Source organism: Narcine bancroftii, chromosome 5 (assembly GCF_036971445.1).
Source record: "Narcine bancroftii isolate sNarBan1 chromosome 5, sNarBan1.hap1, whole genome shotgun sequence".
Lineage (NCBI taxonomy): Eukaryota > Metazoa > Chordata > Chondrichthyes > Torpediniformes > Narcinidae > Narcine > Narcine bancroftii.
This window is the reverse complement of record NC_091473.1, coordinates 123,536,542-123,557,931: the sequence shown is the minus strand read 5'-3', so window position 1 is coordinate 123,557,931 and position 21,390 is coordinate 123,536,542. Positions and strand designations below refer to the sequence as shown.

At 42.3% G+C, this 21,390-nt stretch overlaps 1 protein-coding gene across 5 annotated transcripts in view; it reads left to right on the top strand.

The window, feature by feature from the left end:
- The window catches only part of kdm4aa (lysine (K)-specific demethylase 4A, genome duplicate a), an 86,497-nt gene that overhangs the window by 34,366 nt on the left and 30,741 nt on the right, over positions 1-21,390 (top strand). For all 5 annotated transcript variants that reach the window (XM_069938983.1, XM_069938986.1, XM_069938982.1 and 2 more), the window contains exons 12-15: positions 1,285-1,408; positions 6,871-7,049; positions 13,605-13,821; positions 14,438-14,514. In XM_069938983.1, coding sequence (XP_069795084.1) covers positions 1,285-1,408; positions 6,871-7,049; positions 13,605-13,821; positions 14,438-14,514 — 597 coding nt within the window. The remainder of the gene's footprint in view (positions 1-1,284; positions 1,409-6,870; positions 7,050-13,604; positions 13,822-14,437; positions 14,515-21,390) is intronic.

Below are 21,390 nucleotides of genomic sequence, written 5' to 3'. Positions count from 1 at the left end.
CTTGATTTATTAAGATGTGGCATTATTCGGTACTATTTTCATGTCACCTCCATATTTTAAGGTAAGGCATGAGGAGGAAGAAGTTGGATGATTGGATGTGGGAGGATGTTTGTATGGAATGTAAAATATCAGCTTGGATTTGCTGGAACTCTCTGCCAGTGCTTTAAATACAATAGGACATAACAGTACAGTACAGGCCCTTTGTTGTGATGACCTGTATAAACTCACTTCGCAAAAATTTAATCCTTCCCCACTTAACACCCATAACCCTTTCAGTGTCCATCACCACTCCTGGCAATGCATTCCAATTCCACACTACTTTGTTTTTAAAAAAAACTGTCTCCCCTATACTTTCCTCCACTCACTTTGAACAGATGTCCTCTGGTATTTGCTATTGTTGCCGCAGGGAAAAATGTTGACTGTACAATCTTGTAAGAATCTTGTACACCTCTAAGTCACCGCTTATCCTCTGTTGCTTTAGAGAAAAGCCCTAGCTCTGTCAACCTTGCTTCATAAGGCATATTCCCAATCCAGGTAACAACATGGTAAATCTCTGCACCCTCCATAAAGATTCCAGTAATGAGGCAGTCAGTACTGAATGCAATATTCCAGGTGTGGTTTAACCAGAGTTTTCCGGAGCTGCAACTCCTCACACTTAAACTCGATCCTGTGACTCATGACGGCCTGCATACCAATCTATCAACTTGTTCCTCAACTTTGAGCAATTAATGAACTCGAACGCTAAGACCCTTCTGTTTCTCCACACTGTTAAGAACCCTGCCGTCAACCATGTAGTCCACCTTCCAAAGTGCATCACTTAACACTTAACGGATTGACGTATTATAACCTACAACCTCTCCATTAACAGCAATGCCTTCAACCCCTTTGTTTTATCTGCAAATTTACTGACCCACCCCTCCACTTCTTCATCCAATTGATTTATAAAAACCGGCAAGAGCCTGACAAGAGATGTTCAGGCACCTTTCACAAAGAATACTATTAGAACACATCAAGTGTTAATGATTACATAGACTTAAGAATCTAGAAAAAAAGAACAAAGCATTAATTACATGGGATCTCCAATTAATAGAGACTGCAGCAATTTATATTTCAGAAGTTGCCCTGAATGGAGAGGATCCATTAAATGTACTTGTATGCTAGAATTGTTGAACTTTAGTTGAGCTGAACACTTGCAAAAAGACGTTAATAAAAATCTTAAATACTAAAATATACTGGCTTTCCAGCTGTCATTTTGCCTTTCTGAATTGAGATAATATTTTATAGATGGCAGAGCAATATATGAAAGAGATGAAATCAAAGAAGAAAGCAAAAAGTCGACGTCAGCCTCTCAGTAAACCACCGTGGCATCGCCCCCTTTCTGTGGTAAAGGATTGTGACAGTGATGAAGGTTTGTAATCAGAGGAAGGTTTGGCAGTCTCCATCAATTGGCTTTACTATGAACGTATGTCTTTGGGACCGGAATTCTGCTATAGATGAGACCAGTTCTCCCTCTATGATCCAGTAACTGAAATTATCTTAAAATGGCAAATTTGTAGTCAACAAACAAATGTATTTTGTTGCTATTTGATTTTTATTGGATTTTTTGAATATTTTGGATTTTCAGACTCGTGTAAATTCAACAAACAATGCATTACATTCTTTTCCCACGCAATATAATTTACTGAGGGCATTCCCCACCTTGCTCCCTCCCGTCTCCACCCCTTAAATTACACAAAGGCAAAAGCCTAAGAAAACAGAAATACAAAAACCACAGATATCGGTGCAATCTTCGACCCCCTCGAGGCTTGAGAGCCCTGAATGTTAAATTAAAATGGTTGGTGGAAATAACTCATTGTCTGCACCACATTACCCAATTCGTGCTCTTTAGTCATTCACTTAGTGGGATGTATTGTTTTTCTATTTACTCATTCGGGGTGGGAGGGGGGAGTGTAGATAATATCTGCGCACCTATGTGCTTCAGGTAAGGTTGCAACACTTCAATGAATGTATCATATCCCTTCCTTTAAATTGTAAGTGATTTTCTTTAGGGGAATGCAACACTTTTTCTGTATTCCATCGTGCAACGTTTAGCTGGGAGTTGGACTTCCACATAACTGCTGGTTACTGACAGGGTGACCTTCATTGGACAGTCTAAACTGCACAACCCCAATGTCCTCCAGAAGGTACAACTCTGGATCTTGTGGAAAATCCACTTGTAATCTTTTTCAAACTTCCCCCAGGTCTTCCCAGAAGGATTTCACCCTTGTACACAGCCAGGTGGAGTGGACAAAGGTTACAACCTTCACACCACACCTAAAGCACATTTCTGAAATTTCTGGCTTTGACTTGTGTAAATTTTTACAGTGTGAGGTACAACTGATAACAAGAAATTATATTACACCAGTATGTGTCTGGCATTGACAGTTCCCGTCATGATATTCAGACACAAATCTTCCCACCATTGTTCATCAATTGTTATGCCCTCAACTGATGCAAGCCTGGTTTTGGGCTCTCTCTTTGGAATATGGAATACATTTTAAGAGATAAATTTATACACGTTATCCTGTTGAATTAGAATCTCCATGTCACAACAGTCAGGCAGGGTCATTGTTGGTCCCAGTTTATCCCTGAGAAAAGATCTTAATTGCAGAAAGCAAAAGAATGTTCTGTTCAATGACTCGTATTTGATCCGCAGCTGCTTGATAGACATGAGCTACCCTTTGATGATAACAATCCTCGATACAACTGATCCCTTTCTGGCAAGAGGTATCCAGGATCTTATTGCCTAAATTCATGTATTGTTCAGGGTCAAGGGCGTTTTTAGGAGATATCCCCACCTTCACTCTAATACATTGATTTGTTCTTTGCCACGTCTGGCACATATGTTATGGGTTTTTTAGATAAATTTGTGTTCCATTTTGTATATAAATTCTCCTGCTCTCTCCTCCTCTATCACATGTAGCCCAGTTTATGCCCAAGAAGGGTGACCCCCTCTCCCCCTCAAAAAAATAAGGGATCAACTTTGCATGGGACTCCCAGTAGTATTTTTTTTAATCTGGCAATTTTAAGACCCGCAATTTATATTCCCGTGTCAACTTTTTCCATGGAGATTCGAGACACCTTAGCTTTCTACAAAAAGTTTCTGACACATCCATTGAGCATCTTAAAGAAATACTGTTCAACGTTGGAAAAAGATATCTTGGCATCACCATTTTTACACAGTGAACTCTGCCTTCTAATGTATGGGGAGAGTTTTCCATCTAGCCGGATGGTCCTCAATATTCCAGAGCAAAGGGAGGTCATTTAGCTTAAGTCTTTATCTACTTTTATCTCCAGTTATTTAATGCCTTCCTGCACCACTTAAACTGGCTTCCCTTTTGGTAGGGTCTATGATCCCCTTTTGTCAAAGGCATTATCTCACTTTTGTCCAAATTAACTTTATATCCCGAGACCTTCCCATAATCCTCCAGTGTTGTCCTCAGTCTCCCCCCCCCCTTCCCCCAGGTTCTGTCAAATCCAATTGCACATCAGCAAATAAATAGAATTTGTGTTCCACCTGGATCACACTGAATGGTTTTCGCCACTGGCTCAATAGCTTGTATAAACAGCTGTGGACAGCCCTGCCTACTAGATCTACTCAGTTGGAACACTGGAGACCTCTGCCCATTTGTAATGATTTTAGCCTGGGGTTTATAATTGTGTCCTTACCCAATCAATAAATAGTTAACCCCGTCCAAATTGTTGCTAGAAGTCTGAAATAAAAAAAGAATGTTGTGAATACCAGACTTATTAGGCAACGTCTGTGGAGAGAAATGTAGTTCATGTTACAAAGGAAGCAGAGCCAGGACATGGCAACTGGAGAGTGTTGAGAGCTGGGCTTTGTCAGGAGCGTTTAAAAGGGAAAAGGAGTGCTGATTGGTGGGAGTCTGGGCCACGGACAGAGTCTGCAGCTTACAAAAAAGAAGAGAATCTCGAGCATACCAGCCATTGTGGAGCTGCCAGTGTGAGAGTGGCCCAGTATAGGAGTGGGGATTTAGAGGCTTCAGCTTGAAATGCTTCAGTGATCAGAGACTGAGGAGACACATGGTCAGGTAAGATATTTGCACAGTAACAAAGAGTAAGTAGTGGAGGTGATAGCTAGGGCAGTGAAATGCCCCAATTGCAGGCTGTGTTAAGTAATTGGAGCTGGATGATCATGGGGTGGGGGGGGGGGGGAGCTAGAAGGAGACAGTCACTCCCAAGAGGCAAGTAACTGGGTGACTGTTAGAAGGGGGAAGAGGAATAGGCAGTCAGTGCAGAGCACCACTCACACCCCTCAACAATAAGTAAAATGTTTTGGATGCTTTTTAGAGGATGGGCAGGAGGAATGATAGACCAGGGACGAGCTGTAGTGGTTTGGCTCGAGATGCTTTAGTGAGCAGAGGCTGAGGGTGACTGGTATGGTCAGGTAAGATCTTTGCACAGTAACAGAGCAGGTGGTGGACATGGCAGTTAGGGCAGTAGAACGTTCTGATTGAAGGATGTGGGAAATCTCTGAGAACAAAATTGTCCTTGATGAATACACCTGCAAAAGGTGCATCCAGCTGCAGCTCCTTGCAAACCATGCTAGGAAACTGGAGCTTGATATTCCTGCTCCTGCCAGGAGGCCAAGGTGGCATTGGGTAATTAGGGGCATTGGTGTCACCTCGCAACCTACCTTGTGATTTGGAGCGCATGCACAGATTGCCGTCGCTCTCTCTCCCTCTTCAATCTCTCCCTCCTCAGCGACTGCATGTGTTTTTAATCACCTTTTCTAAAAACCAGCGTTGGGTTCGTCAAAGCACGTTTCTTTGATGTCATTACAAGAGGAGCACTGAAATGGTGATATTGGCGGGGTTGGGGTTGGCGGTGCGAAGCTAACTGCCTGCACTGATTGGACGGAAGCACTTCCTTTAGAGAAGGAAAAGTAACCACATTGATACAGGTAGAGCCCGACTTTATTCAAAACAGATTCTGATCATTGTAACTTCAAAATATCACAAGTTGGAACATCGTAACTCAGGGTCGATCTGTATAAGTAGGCAGATTTTGGAATGGTGCAGAAATAACAGGGTTGTTGTCATGGAAGACTTCAACTTCCCTAATACTTCTGGGCACCTCTGACTGGAAGAAGGATAGCTGGGACAGAATTTGTCAGGTGTATCCAAGAAAGATTCCCAACATACTCTGTGGACCAACTGACTAGAGGAGAGATCTAGGACTGGATAATGCTTACTCATTTTCTGACTGTCTAGTCCTGTTGAAAGGCAAACAATCTGAAATATTAACTGTTTATTTCTCTACCTCTGCTGCCTGACCTGGTGAAGCTTTCCAGCATATTCTATTTTCACATTTCCAACATCTGCAGTTTTTCTTTTGCTCTTCAGTAATTGTCATCAGTAAAAATGTATATTTTGTAAATGAACAGAAGCTGGAAACTTTGGCTTGTTCTGCCAGTTTTAGATTTGTTTTGCTTTTTAGAATTGTTTCACATTTTAGAATGTTGCGTACCCAGTTTGCTTCCATCATCTCCGCTGTATGCCTTGGTTAAAGACTTGACCCTGCCAGTTAGTGTTCCATCTAGTTGTGAGATCATGCTGAAGTTGGCAGAAGATAGATAACATGAAGGATGTGGAGGGTGGTGGGGCGGGGAGTGAAGAGCCAAAGTGGGGGAGGTGGAAGTACAAGTGATGGAAGAAATGCACCTTATCAATAACAGTAAACAGGATCAATTTCTCTGCCTTGTCTGTTCTTTGGATGAGGCCTTCTTTTCCAGGATACCTTGTCCACTCTTCCCTCAACCTCCTTTGGCATTTCCCTTGTGTAACCACATAAAGTGCAAAACTTGTCCCTGCACCTCCAACCTCTGATCTTCAAGGTGAGACAGAGCATCATGTGCACATTGTCCAACCTGATCTGCTGCATTTGGTGTACTCAGTGTAGCCTACTCTGTATTGGTAAAATGAAATGTACGTTTAGTGACTGTTTCACCAAGCACACATTCTGTGGTAGATCTAAACTTGAGTTTCTTGCAGCCAACCATTTTAACTTTCCTACCCATTCCTACAGTGACAAGACTATACTTGGCGCCATCCATTGGCAAGGCAAGGCTAAATATAAACGAGTACCACATAATCCTCTGAGACATCCTTGATTGTTATAATGAGCATTAATTTTCCTAATTTTGGGTACCTCCTACCTCCATCTGATACCCATATTTCCATCTCTTTATCTACTATACTTAGTTTCTCTCTCAACACCTTTTCTTTCCCCACTACTTCCTAATGGTTTTTCTCTTCACCTGTTGCTCCACTTCCCACACCTTTTTTGTACTCTAATCACAATAGATCACATCCTCCAACTTGTCCTCTCCCCCTTTATATATAATTTCACCTATTCTTTCGTAATACTGATGAAGGGGTTTGACTCAAAACGTTGACCATTTCTACCCATAGATGCTGTCTGATCTGCTGAGTTCCTCCAACAGTTCTATCTGCTCATTCATGCATGTAGTCTGAGTTGTAAACAAAAATACATTTGAACAGTAAGTATAAATCACAATTTATTTGCAGTAATCACTTTCACAATTTGATACCGTCTTCAGTGTCCCTTAAAACTGTTAAAAACAAAGTAGAAAATAATCTGTAACACCAGAAGTATTCTGTGGTTGCGTAATTTAAATTCAAACTTAATTATTTTCACCCTGAATCAAAGATGCTTGGGATCTTGATGACTGGAGGAAAGAAAATTAGCAAGACATCAGATTGACTTCACAAGAAAATTGTATCCTTTTACTTCAATTCAAAATCTGTATAGTGAATTCTAACTTTTTATTAACTTTCTTTGTGACAGAAATGCCAGACTTGTTGGCAGTAGAAGATGACTTAATGGAATCAGAACCTTGGGCCAAGCCACTTGCACATCTTTGGCAAAATCGCCCCCAGAATTTTCTTGCAGAGCGAGAATACAACAGTATAATGGCTCAGCTAATACCGCACTGTGCCATTTGTGCCCTCTTTCAGTTAAACCAGGTTTGGATATTTTATCATCTCTCTGGTGTTTGAAATATTCTTCAAATTCTTCTAGGCAGATGTTGAGACTGGAAGAAAGGCTATTGTAGCTTGTTTAACTGGAAAATTAATTTCTTCAATTTTAAGTTTGCCAAATAATCATGAGTTATGCAAAGATTAATAGTTCAAAATTTGTGAAGTTGTTTTAATGAGTTTTTTTTTAGTTTCTGTAAAGCAGTTTCTAAACAGACACCACTGTTGTAACATGACCTCAACTTAGGGTGCCATTGCATTAGTTGAAGTTGTGTTCATGAAGGTCTTGCAGAATACTGTGAATGAAAGCGTGTCAAGATTTTTAGCAAAAGTTTGTGTAATTAATTCCTTGGTTTATTTAAGATGTTGAGAGTTTGCTGGGTACCTTTTATTTTCCATTGGCAATGTGTAAAAGGTGTCTCACCTGACTGCTAATTCATTTTTGTTTAATTATAGTCTGTCTTTTGATGTAAATTATTTTAGCCATCATTTGTATGAAGTTTCTTCTCTTTGTATGTCTATTAAATATCCTCGGCATTGGCTGGTAACAAAGCATTGAATGATGGTCTATCCATCAAGACTCAAAAAATTGTATCATAAGCTGAATCTTAAGTGCTGTTCTGCCTGAGATGGCATCTTTTCAGATGATAGATTAGACTGCAGGTTTATTTATTCACTGATGTTGATTTTTTTTGAAAACAAAAGTTACTGGTGAAGATGACATAATGCCTGACACGCAGGCTGTCGGGAAATTGAGGCTTACCTGGGTCTGTCTCTCTGCTTAGTGAGATGGTAATGAAGGTTCAGTGCTGAGCTTTCAGCCGTTGGCTTTGTAATGAAGTGAATGGAGGTATGGTGGTAAACTGCTGATGAGACAGATGGATAGGAACCCAAGAAGTGAAAGGAACATGGCAATTATAAAGGTAGTGGGGCAGAGATCTGGCAAATAGAATCTAATATGGGGGAATTGTTGATTTTTGACAAAGAATTAAGAAGCACATGTTTCAAATTATGTGATGCATAGCAATGAGTTGCAAAATATATGAGTGAACTATTGTGTGATTTTCAGAAAACTTGACAATGCTACTATGTTTATAAGAGTAATTAAATACAGGTATACAATCCTTTATCTAGACATCTAAAATCTGGAAAGCTCCAAAAACCGGCAAGTGGGGCAGATGAGAGACTGGCAGCGCGAGTTGGGCAGGCGAGGGGCGGTGGGGAGATAAGGCAGCACAATTCAGGTGGGCTTAAATCTGGCTTTCCGAAATCTGGAAAAATCCGAAATTCGGAACACACTGTCCTCCAAGGGTTCCGAATAAAGGATTGTGTACCTGTACAACACTAAGAACATTATCCTTAAGTTATAGGGCCCATTGGTGAGTGTGCATCTAGAGAACTGTGTTCAGTATCAGTCTCCTTATTTGAGAAAGTATGGTAACATTTTGGAAATAGATGAGAGAAATTTTACTATACTAACAATTGGAATGGGTACTGCCTTGAGAGATGTGGTTAGACTCACAAGGAAGTATCTGATGGCATTTTGAATAGTAAGATGCTCTTGGAAGGATGTTTCTGCTTGCAGGAGAATCTCGGACTAAAGGTCTTTTTGGAAGGGTGTGACACTGAAAGATTTTCTCAAAGATAGTGGAGAAACATCTTTGAAAACTTTTAAGTCAAAGACAAATTCTTCGACAAAAGGATGAAAAATTACCATGGGTAGACAGGAATGTGGGGTTATGATTACAAATAAATCAGTCTCAGACTTGATAAATAACAGAGCAGATTCAAGGCGATGTGACCTATTTGATTCTTGCATCCATATGAAACTTGTGGATTTTGTCTCTTAAGTATTCATTGAAACGGCCATCAGCCCTTCTCAAGCAGTTATATTTTATTTTTGAACATTCCTATCTTGTTACCTTGTATCCCATCTTGATTTTTCCCTCCTTGTTTTGGATAGCATCAGTCGTATACCAGAGAGAATTGCAGTGAAAGTAATCAGCATAATGCTTTTTAAATTTGCTTTGAAGGGTGTTTTCATGAATGTTTCTATTTCAACAAAATTTGTATGGAGAATAACGATGAACCCTGAGTCATGGTTTGCAAGCTGTTCAGACATTTTTGATAAGCTTTTCATGAATCCTTAAATTCTGTAAGTGAGCTGATAAAATATTTCTGGATTGTGTGTTGGGACTATGAAACACACATCACTTGTGGTTAAAAAAACAAATATGCTCACACAACCATTTTGTAGAAGATATTACTGTTTATTAATTGATCTGTTTTGCCATATGAATGTAATTGGAATGAATATGTATCATCTTAAACTGCAGTAGCTGTAATTTAATATTTTTTAAACCTAAAATAACCTTACTTTGATTCCAATAAATTCATTAGTTTAACACTTTGGATAATTCCTGAAATGGAACATTAAAAGAACACTTACCTGTACGAAGTTTGATGACTATTATTTGAGCACTGAGAGTTGGTGAGTCAACGTGAGATCCCATTCGTGCGTGCGCAGCCATTCCTTTACATTCCAGAGGGGAGAAGCCACTAAACTTAAATGAGCTAAATGAACCAACCATACCATAAATCTGTGACTGAACATATTTATTACAACCAAACATCTTTATCCGTAAACAAGAAAAAAAGGGGAGGGAGAGATGGGCACATGGACTCACCAACTCCCATTGCTCAAATAATATTCATCAAACTCAGCACACATCAGTGCTGGTTTATTATTCCATTATTCTTCCCAATGTACATTGGTTCGCCATCGTGAGAGTTTGTAGCTCAGTGGCTTATCCCCTTCAGGTTGTCCGACAGACCATAATCAGTTCAGTGGGTCCCCCTTCTGCAGCCTTGTTCAATCTGCCGTGTGTAGGATGGAAGCTGTGAAACTCTGCCCCTCTGAATTTAAAGGTTTGTTGTAGAACCTATTGAAGGTTCCCTCATTACTCCATCCTGCCTGTGGAGGATATCCCATAAAGGGACCTAGGCCCTATTGGCTGCCGATGTTAACGCCGCTCTAGTTGAATGGGACCCAACCTGAGAAATGTCCATTCCAGCCACTCTTATGACCTCCTGCAGCCATTTGTCCAATGTCTGGGAGGTAGCCACTGATGCTTTTTTTAAATAATATATTAGACTAAATGAGAATAACCTCTTTATATGTTTTGTACATGCAAGTATCTTTTTAAACAATCCAACACTCATAATCTTTCATCTTCTCCATATGCAAACAATGAAAATTTTGTCCCAATTCTCCCTTGCCTGTTAGGTTTCAAAATCTGTAACTTGAATGCTTACACAGTCCTCTTCCCAACGGATGCTGTCCCAATTCTCCCTTGCCTGTTAGGTTTCAAAATCTGTAACTTGAATGCTTACACAGTCCTCTTCCCAACGGATGCAGTCCATATGAATGTGAGACAAAGTTTGTACCCTCTGGGCTGATGTCAAGGCCTCTAGCATTATCAGCTTAAGGGGCAGGTTGCATAAGTCCAAACTGGAAGTTGGTGACAGTAGCCTTAAATAGTCCAAAATAATCTTTGTCCCAAATTTCCTTATATTGGGGTACTAGAGGATGCAGGTGAAACACTCCTTACATAAATCTTTTGATCAGGGGGTGTTTCATCCTCTCATGCTCAGAGTCCTGGAGTGTCAAGAAAGGAGCCAGTGCATTCTTTGCTGTATTCACTGTGCTGTAGCTGGCCCCCTGCACACAGAACATATCTGTTAGAAAACTCAGTATGCCTCCGATAGGGGCTGAACGTTCATTCAGTCTGACTTGGGCACAGTACATTTTCTATTTCCCTACACAGGAAGCATACTGTTTTTGTGTAGACTTTCTCCAAGATGCCTGCAGTCTGTCTGGAGTTCCAGGCTGTGGAGCATTTATGTTGGTCCTCACTCTCCGGTCCTGCAACCTAACAGGACAATGGATGAGGTATCTTTGACACCAACCGGTTGGATTAGCAGACCTCTGCTTTTTGTGAATACCAACAGACTCCCCACCATAAGCCTAAAGAGTTTGGGGAACCAACATTGGGAAGGCCAATTAGGCACTCCCAGCAATCTCGAGGCACTGGCTTCCTGTATCTTATTCAGGTATTTCGCCACCAAGGCTAACGGGGTGAGCGAATAAAAGTTACATTTTGACTATCTAGGGTAAAGGCGTCAATGACTTCAGCTTGGGGATCCGGCAGCCAGGACGCGAACCTCAGAAGCTGGGCATTAAGCCTGGATGCAAACAAATCTATCTCCGGCATGCCAAAGGTGTCTGCTAGTAGTTTAAAATATTTCTTACCCAGAGTCCACTCAGTGCTATCATTGAATTTTCCGGACATCAGGTCCACCTGTCTGTTTATCCGATCCGGCAGGTAGGTGACAGTAACCCAAATGTTTCTTTGAATGCACCAGTGTCAAGTTTCAGTGGCTAACTTGTTACAGGAAGGAGATTTGAGACCTCCCATATTATTGAGGTAGGCCACTGCTGAAGTGTTATGCAACCTCAGCAATACATGAGTGTCAGCTTCCCTTGCACAGAAAGACTTTAGTGCTAGAAACCCCATAGCATTTCCAAATAATTGATGCCTGATTTTAAGACCACCCTGAGCTCTCTGCCATCCATCTGTCTCCAGCAGAGACCTTTAGATTCGTTGCTCCCCAACCTTTGCCACTAGCATCTGACTTGATCTCCAGGTTCACCTTTCTGAGCTCGATCCTCGCGTAAGCCCGCGAGACATAGTCCATCCACCATGCCAGGTTGGATCTGGCCTCACTTGCTAGCCTCATGGGCTTGTCAAAATGTCCCCTAGCTGCCTTAAGAGCTGATATATTTTGTCCCTTTTCAGGAACCTATAATTTAGCTGAGAATATTGTACCGCCGGGAAAGCCACCACCAGTTTCCCAATCAACCTGGCCACCTTTCTTATGAAGGGACGAGATTCGGTCATGAGCCCTCTTTGCCACTTTATCCTCTGGCAGAGTAACTTTCATGTCTTTTGAATCAATAATGAAGCTAAGGAATTTTAACCTCTTAATAGGTACCAGCACTGATTTCTCCGGATGTATAAGAAACCGCACATGGCTTAATAATCTTGAGGTGGCTGCTACTGCCCAATTTTGTTTCTTCAAACGATAAGGGTACCATCTAGGTGACCCATTACCATGTGCCGCTCTTTCCTGAGCTTTGCAAACACCAGCTTCAGTAACTTGGTAAATGCCCCGGGTGCTGAGCTCAGCCCATTCGGCAAAGCCTTATACTGCCATAGCTCTCCCTTCCAGGAAAATTTCAAAAATTTACTGTACCATGGGCAGATTGTGACCGAATAGTGTGCGTCTTGCAAATCTATCGAGGCCATGTAATAGCCCTTGTTTAACATCAGCATCACAGAATATATGTTATCTATTTTAAAATGCCTATACAAGACCTATTTGTTAAGATCTGATAGATCCAGTATCACTCTAGTGCTGCCATTCTTTCTGGTTGCATGAAGATGTTTGATACAAACTCATGCTTTTCATGGCTTCAACGTTCAATAACATTTTGCTGTTTTAACGCCGTGATCTTGGCAAGTATAGCCTCCGTCAGTTATGGTCTGCGTATATATGCATATAGACCTCCTTATCAGAGAGGTTTTCTGTGGATCAAATTCGATTTTATACCCCTTCACTGTCTTCCAAGTAGAAGCATCAATGGTAATATTACACCATCTATCATAGAACAGCATTAATCAACTGCCAACCTTTAAAGCCTTGTAATTATCAAGTGCACGCAACTGTAATTGCGTAGCGTTCACTTCCTCAACCTGCCTTGTCTGCGGGATGGTGCATTCCAGGCCCACCTCTGCGAAGCACTTTGAGCTGAAAAATTCTGCTGCCCTATAAAAGACCTGCTGGCTGTTGCCGCTTAGAGCGGGAAACTGCCTCGGATAACCTGCTTAAATTCCCCTTCGTACCTGCGATAGGGGTGGAACTTAACAGGTTCTCTTGCCTGTGCTCTCGGACTTCTGACCATGCCAGCCGCTGCCTTCTGCTGCTCATTCAGATCTTTCATCTGTTTGCTGAGATCATCACCAAATAGAAAATTTGTTACAAGGTTAGATGGTCTGCACAAATGAGCATATCTTTTTTAGGTTGAGCTTAATCAGCTCCTTCCTGAAGGCATTCAATTCATTGTTTGGATGGGATAAAAGTGCCAGAGTGTCTTGTTGGATCTCTGATAAATCATGTGAGAGCATTTGTGCGAATGCAGTGATACCTTTAACCAGTGACCCCTGTAGTTTTTGGAATTTCATGTCTTTGGCACTGATTTAGCACTTTTTTTTGCTCCCCGCAAGTCGACGGATGTAATGGCTGCACATGCGCAGATGGAATCTCACATTGGCGATCCAATGTACATTGCAAAGAATAATGGTGGTGGTTGTCTATTTCTTATTTACTCAGGCCAGTGAAAATGTATCTTTTGCACTTTGCTTAAATATTCTGATGTGATTAACTCGTATTCATCCCTGATCTATTTCTTTTTTTAAATAGGTAGACTGTCAGGAAGGTCAAAGTTTCAGAAACAAAAAACAGAATTCAGATACAAGTAGACCCAAAAACAAAATCAAAAGTAAACCATTGGTTCCAGAGATGTGCTTCACATCTGGAAGTGACCATGTTGATCTGAGCCTTCCCACCTCTTACATTGAGGACGATGGAACGAGTTCTCTGGTTACATGTGCAAAGTGCTGTGTATGTGTTCATGCAAGTAAGTATTATTTAGGCCCCTTTTGTGGAAAAAAAAAGTGAAAGAGTCTTTCTCACTCTTATCTCAATAATGATCATTGTAAATATAGGAAGAATGTGCCTGCCTTGAAGTTTGACAAGTTCTGCTAGAATAGTTTAGGAATCTGTTTAATCTTGGATTGTTCACTTTGGAGCAGAATGATTAAAAGGAGGCAGGGTAGAAATGCTCAAATGACTTTTGTTCTGAAACTATGAATTCCAGTTGATGGAAAGGGTGGCTTGAAAAAGAATCAAAGAACTTGTATTTTAAATATTTGGCATCTGCCATTCATTGTTCAAAACTGTAGTGAGTGTAAAAAGGATTGAGGCTTTGCTTTGAGTAAGATTAACCGGGTATGGAGAAAGGGCTGTGGAGTAAGTTTCCATGAACTTTGAACATGGGCGTAACGGAGTCCTCCACTGTGGAAGTTGATAATTCAGATTTATTTCAGAGTAATTGATTACAACCATCTCTTTCTCTTCCTCTTGCCATGTTTTTTGGATCAGAATGATTTTTGTGTTTATCCTTTTTAATAAGCTGCATTAATTGAAAGGATACTTCTGACATGAACAACAAATTTTTTTTTCTGTTTCAAAAGGTTGTTATGGAGTTCCTCCTGAAAAAGTAAACAATGATTGGATTTGTGCAAGATGTTCTGCGAATGCTTTGTCAGAAGTAAGTATCACATTATGGTGTAGATCAGGGATGGCCAACCTATGGCGCAGGCTCCAAAAGTGATGCATTGAATGATTAGAAGTGGCGCATTGCATGAGGGAAACATGCAAATACAGCAAGCAGTCTAGGAGTCAAATTATATAATGTCCTTTATTTCAAAGTTTGTTATTTTAAGCAATGATATCTTTGTGAAGTCGTGGCTGCACAAGTTCACTAAATTCATTCCTGGGGTGCAGTGACAGATTTGAGCAAAATTGGCCAGACCTATAACCATATATCAATTACAGCACGGAAGCAGGCCATTTTAGCCCTTCTAGTCTGCACCGAACAAAGTACTCTGCTCTAGCCCCACTTCCCTACACCCTGCCCATAACCCTCCATTCCCCTCCTATCCATATACCTATCCAATTTTTCCTTAAATTACAAAATTGATCCTGCCACCACAACTTCTCCCGGAAGCTCATTCCACACAGCCACCACTCTCTGAGTAAAGTTCATTCTCGTTACTTCTAAACTTAACTCATGACCTCTTGTTTCAATCTCTCCTATTCTCAATGGAAAAAGCCTATCCACATCAATTCTATCTATCCCCCTTGTAATCTTAAATATCTCTTTCAAATCCCCTCTCAACCTACTACACTCTCCAAAGAATAAAGGCCTAATTTGCTCAATCTTTTTCTTCGTAATCTAAATACTGAAACCCAGGTAATATTTTTGTAAATCTTCTCTGCACTCTCTCTACCTTGTTGACCTATAATACGGTGACTAGAACTGCTCTAAATTTGGCCTCACTAATGCCATGTACCATCTCAACATCACTTCACAACTCCTGTATTCTATGCTTTGATTTATAAAGGCCAGCATACTAAAAGCCTTCTTCACTACCCTTTTCCACATGAGATTCCACCTTCATGGAATGATGCACTGTTATTCCTAGATCTTTCTGCTCCACTGCATTTCTCAATGCCCTCCCATTTACTACGCATGTCCTGTTTTGATTATTCCGAACAAAATGAAGCACCCCACACTTCTCAGCATTAAACTCCGTCATTTTTCAGTCCAAATCCCTTTCCACCTATTTTAGTATCATCTGCATATTTAGTAATCCAATTTATCACCACATCATCCAGATAATTAATGTATATGACAAACAACAATGGACCAAATACAGATCTTTGAGGCCCACCACTTGTCACCAACCTCCTGAAGTGCCAGTTGATGAAGTAGACAAAGATGATGTGGTCAAACAATAATCATGGCTTTTATTAGCAGAAACTCAGGGTACAATAATGAAAGACAATAGGTGCATATACAGTTATATCCAAGGGGAGTGTCCTTAACAGTAGAGATAATGCACAGCCAATGTTAGTACAGCAAAGCTCGCCAGGGGGAGACAGGCAGCTTGACGGACATTCACCACAGTCTCCTCCCCCCCCCCCCCCCCCCCCCCCGCGCGGCAGAAGAAGTGTTAAAATCAAAAGGACAGCTTCCAGAGATTCACTGCAGTCTCCCCCCGGCAGAAGAAGAGTTAAAATCAAAAGGACAGCTGTGAGGAAAGACTGAAGCAAGCAATACATGGATACCATGTTTGGCATTGAGAATATTCTAACAGCCAAAATACACCAGTATCCAGCAAGCAATCGAAATATAATGAGATGTTTTATGAATATGTCAGCCCATCAGGTTGTTTACGAATTCTGGTGCTCCTTCTCAAAACAGGTGGCTCCTTTGCAACCTTGGGAACTGATACAGTTCCTGGGTCTGTAGTGTGGGAAGGACTGACTTCTGGACCCACTCCAGAATCGCCAGCGTGAGGCAGTGGAATCTCAGCATAGCCATCTGAAAGCTTACTAGGGGTTACAGGCTGGGGGGTGGTGGGGGGGGGGGGGGGGGAAGGTGAGCCCAATCTCTCATGGGTGTGAGGAAGGGGCAAACCAGGCGAGGCCAGATCTCTTGGGGGTACAGTGTCAGTACTCCCATCTGGGAATTTAACATGAGCATAGTTGCCGTTGTCATACCCACACTCCTGTTCAGCTCCAAATCATGGGTCCTCTACCGGCATCACCTACGGCTCCTAGAACGCTTCCACCAGCGTTGTCTCCGCTCCATCCTCAACATCCATTGGAGCACTTTCATCCCTAACGTCGAAGTACTCGAGATGGCAGAGGTTGACAGCATCGAGTCCACGCTGCTGAAGATCCAGCTGCGCTGGGTGGGACACGTCTCCTGAATGGAGGACCATCGCCTTCCCAAGATCGTGTTATATGGCGAGCTCTCCACTGGCCACCGTGACAGAGATGCACCAAAGAAAAGGTACAAGGACTGCCTAAAGAAATCTCTTGGTGCCTGCCACATTGACCACCGCCAGTGGGCTGATATCGCCTCAAACCGTGCATCTTGGCGCCTCACAGTTTGGCGGGCAGCAACCTCCTTTGAAGAAGACCGCAGAGCCCACCTCACTGACAAAAGGCAAAGGAGGAAAAACCCAACACCCAACCCCAACCAACCAATTTTCCCCTGCAGCCGCTGCAACCATGTCTGCCTGTCCCGCATCGGACTTGTCAGCCACAAACGAGCCTGCAGCTGACGTGGACTTTTTACCCCCTCCATAAATCTTCGTCCGCGAAGCCAAGCCAAAGAAGAGTTGGGGTTGGTATGCAGTAGCTGAACTGGTTGGACTAGGGGGTCTGTTTTACGACCCGAGCATTGCTCTTCAACAGCACGGTTCCAGGCTCAGATAAACAGGCTGGCCAGTCCATCACAGTTCCTGATTTCCTAGGAAAGACAAATATACGTTCCTGAGGTGTTTGATTTGTTGCAGTACATAATAATGACCAAATAGAATGTAGCGCCTCAGGCAGCATCTCCTGCCACCGGGTAACAGGGTAACCATATGATTTTAAAGCAAGATTAACAGTCTTCCAGACTGTAGCATTAGCCCTTTCAACCTGCCAATTGCCCTACGGGTTGTAGCTCGTGGTATGGCTGATGGCCATCCCCTTCTGTAGCAGGGCTCGCCGCAGTTCAGCGCTCATGAATGCTGAGCCCCTATCGGTATGAATGTAATTGGGAAAACCAAAAATGCTGAAAATTCTGTCCAGTGACTTAATGACAGATGCTGACGAGATGTCAGGGCAGGATGTCGCAATGGGAAACCTGGAATATTCGTCAATTACAGTAAGGAAATATATATTTTTGTTGTTGGAAGGTAACGGCCCTTTAAAATCTAAGCTAATCCTCTCAAAAGGTCGGGTTGCCTTGATGAGAGTGGCCTCTGGAGCTTTGAAGTATTGCGGTTTGCATTCTGCGCAAACGGGACAGCTTTTAGTCAGTTTCCTGACTTCTTCCAGAGAGTAAGGAAGGTTGTTAGTCCTTTAGTGGAAGAAGCTCGTGACTCCTGGGTTGCAGTCTGCTATGGATCTTTTTTAGCCCCTCCAGCTGAGCACCAGCAGCAGATCGTGACAATGCGACAGAGAGATCATTTAACCTCCCCGGATCTCATAATTATAAGTTGAGAGTTCTGTTTGCCAGCGTGCCACCTTATCATTCTTGATTTCACTTTTGTGTTTAGTATTGAACATGTAGGCTACAGATTTCTGATCAGTGATAAGAGTAAATTTTCTGCCGGCTAGAAAGTGTCTCCAGTAGCAAACAGCTTCAATAATAGCCTAGGCTTCTTTTTCAATGGCAGGATGTTTAAGTTCAGGTCCGCGTAACGTGCGGAAGAAGAATGCCACAGGTCTGCCCTTTTGATTAAGGATTCCTGCCAAGGCACAATCTGAGGCATCAGTTTCCACTTGGAATGGGACATACTCGTTAGTGGACGAGAGTGCAGCTTTGGCAATATCAGCTTTAATTCTCTCAAAAGCTTTCAAGGCCATTGGAGAGAGAGGAAAAGATTTAGTGTCAAACAGAGGGCGTGCCTTTGTGGTGTAGTCCCGAACCCATTTGCAGCAGTTGGAAAAGAATCCCATACACCTTTTAAGGGCTTTTGCTGAGTCTGGGGGTGGTAACTTCTTAAGGGGGGCCATTCTTTCCGGGTTCGGATGAATTTCGCCCTTGCGGGCAATGTAGCCCAGAATAGGTAGCTCTGTTGCGTTGAACACACATTTGCCCTCGTTAAATGTAAGGTTGAGTTCTTTAGCTGTTGCTAAAAATTTCTTTAAGTTGTTGTCGTGCTCAGCTTGTGTTTTCCCACAGATAGTGACATTATCCAGATAGGGAAACGTACCCTGTAACTCATACGTCCTAACAATCTTAACTATTTCCCTCTGAAACACGGACGCACCATTAGTGACCCCAAATAAATCCTTTTAAACTGGTATAACCTCCCCATCAGCCTCAAAAGCCGTATAGGGCCGTTCCCTTTTCTTAATGGGGATTTGGTGATAAGCTGCTTTGAGGTTGATACCGCAATACAAAGTGTACTCCACTATCTGATTAATCATTTCATTGATGCATGGCAGGAGGTAGGCATCCAGGTTCGTGTAACCGTTGATTGTCTGGCTGTAGTCAATAGCCAGTCGTCTCTTAGTGTGATTTTTCACAACTACCACTTGGGCCCGCCACAGACTCTTACTAGGTTACAAGGAGCTCCCACTCTGGCTATAGCCCGGGAACGTCTGACTGCTTACTATCCAGCGCCACGGAATGCGGTGCTTGCTCGACACCCGTTGCTGACTAGATGCCAGAAACCCAGGGAGAGTGATGCTGCCTATGCACTGGCCCTCGACTCACTGGCAAACGAATGTGATGTCAGGGCAGTCAATGTGCAACAACACCGCAATGCCTTAAAGCTGGATGCTTTTGTCAATGAGATTGACTCCAGTTACATCCGACAGAGGCTGCTGGAGACGGAACCGTTCTTACAGCAAAGAGGATTGTGAGTTTATCAAAGCGGAGACCCAGAGACTGCTTAAAGAGGGAGTAACTGGGTATGCACCTATTGTCTTTCATTATTGTACCATGAGTTTCTGCTAATAAAAGCCATGATTATTGTTTGACCACATTGTCTTTGTCTACTTCATCAACTGGCACTTCAATTTTATTAGAAACTCATGGTACAATAATGAAAGACAATAGGTGCATATACAGTTATATCTAAGGGGAGTGTCCTTAACAGTAGAGATAATGCACAGCCTATGTTAGTACAGCAAGGCTCACCAGAGGGGAGACATGCAGCTTGACAGACATCACCACACCTCCAACCTGACAAACAGTTATCCACTATGACTCTATGGCATCTCCCTTCCAGCCACTGTTGAATCCATTTGACTATCTCAAAATTAATACCTAAAGACTGAATCTTCCTAAGTAACGTTCCATGCGGAACCTTATCGAAGGCCTTACTGGTCCATATAGACAACACCCACTGCTCTACCCTCATCAACATTCCTAAAAATTCAACAAGATTGGTCAAACATGACCTTTCACACACAAACCCGTGTTGTGTTCCTGATCAGACGCTGTCTCTCCAGATACTTACATATACTATCTCTAAGAACACTTTCCATTAATTTACCTACCACCAATATCAAACTTACAGGACGATAATTGCTAGGCTTGCTCCTCGAACCCTTTTTAAACATAGGAACCACAATAGCAATACGACAATCCTCCGGCTCTATACCCGTCTCTAATAACATTTGAAAAATCACTGTCAGAGCCTCTGCTATTTCCTCACTAACTTCTCTCAAGGTCCTGGGAAATATCCCGTTGGGACTTGGAGACTTATTCACCTTTATATGCTTCAAAAGCTCCAGTACTTTTTCTTTCTTAATCACTATAGTCTCCATAATTACCCTCTTTGCTTCCTTTACCCTGCACAATTCAATATCCTTCTTAGTGAATACTGAAGAAAATAAATTGTTCAAGATCTCCCCATCTCTTTTGGCTCCACACACAGTTGTCCGTTCTGATTCTTTAAGGGACCAATTTTCTCCCTCACTCTCTTACTATTAACATATTTGTAGAAACCCTGTGGATTTATTTTTACCCTGCTTGCTAAAGCCACTTTGTACCTTCTTTTCACTTTTCTAATTTCTTTAAGATTCTTTTTACATTCAATGTATTCTCCGAAATCTCCTTTATTCCTTGTTTCTTATATTTATTGTAGGTCTCCCTTTTAAAAAAAAATTTCCAATATCCCTTGAAATATATCTCTCAAACTTTTGACCCTCTTGGACACAAGCAGCCACATCCTGGACCATGGCACAGGGAGGCAAACCACCATCCCGTTCTCACTGCGTCCACAGAAACCTTCTCATCTGTCCCCCAGCTAGGCTGTCTTCCCCACCCCCCAACAGTATTCAAAGAGGAGTACTTATTATTGAGGGTTACAGCACAGGTGTTCTCTCTAGCACCTTGTTCTTCCCCTTCCCTCTTCTAACTGTGACCCACTTGTCCCCATGGCCCTAGTGTGACCACCTGGCTGTAACTCCTATCTGTGACATCCTTGTTTTCCCTGACCAGAGCAAGGTCATAGAGCTGCAGCTCAGCACACCTGGCACAGATATGGACGTCCAAGAGGCTAGAAGACTCCAGGACTTCCCATGTCTGACACTGAGAACAGCAAACTGCTCTCATACTCTCTCTCTATCTCTCTCTCTCTCTCTCTCTCTCTCTCTCTCTCTCTCTCTCTCTCTCTGTCTCTCGCTCTCTCTCTCTGTCTCTCGCTCTCTCTCTCTCTGTCTCTCGCTCTCTCTCTCTCTGTCTCTCGCTCTCTCTCTCTCTGTCTCTCGCTCTCTCTCTCTCTGTCTCTCGCTCTCTCTCTCTCTGTCTCTCGCTCTCTCTCTCTCTGTCTCTCGCTCTCTCTCTCTGTCTCGCTCTCTCTCTCTGTCTCTCTCTCTCTCTCTGTCTCTCGCTCTCTCTCTGTCT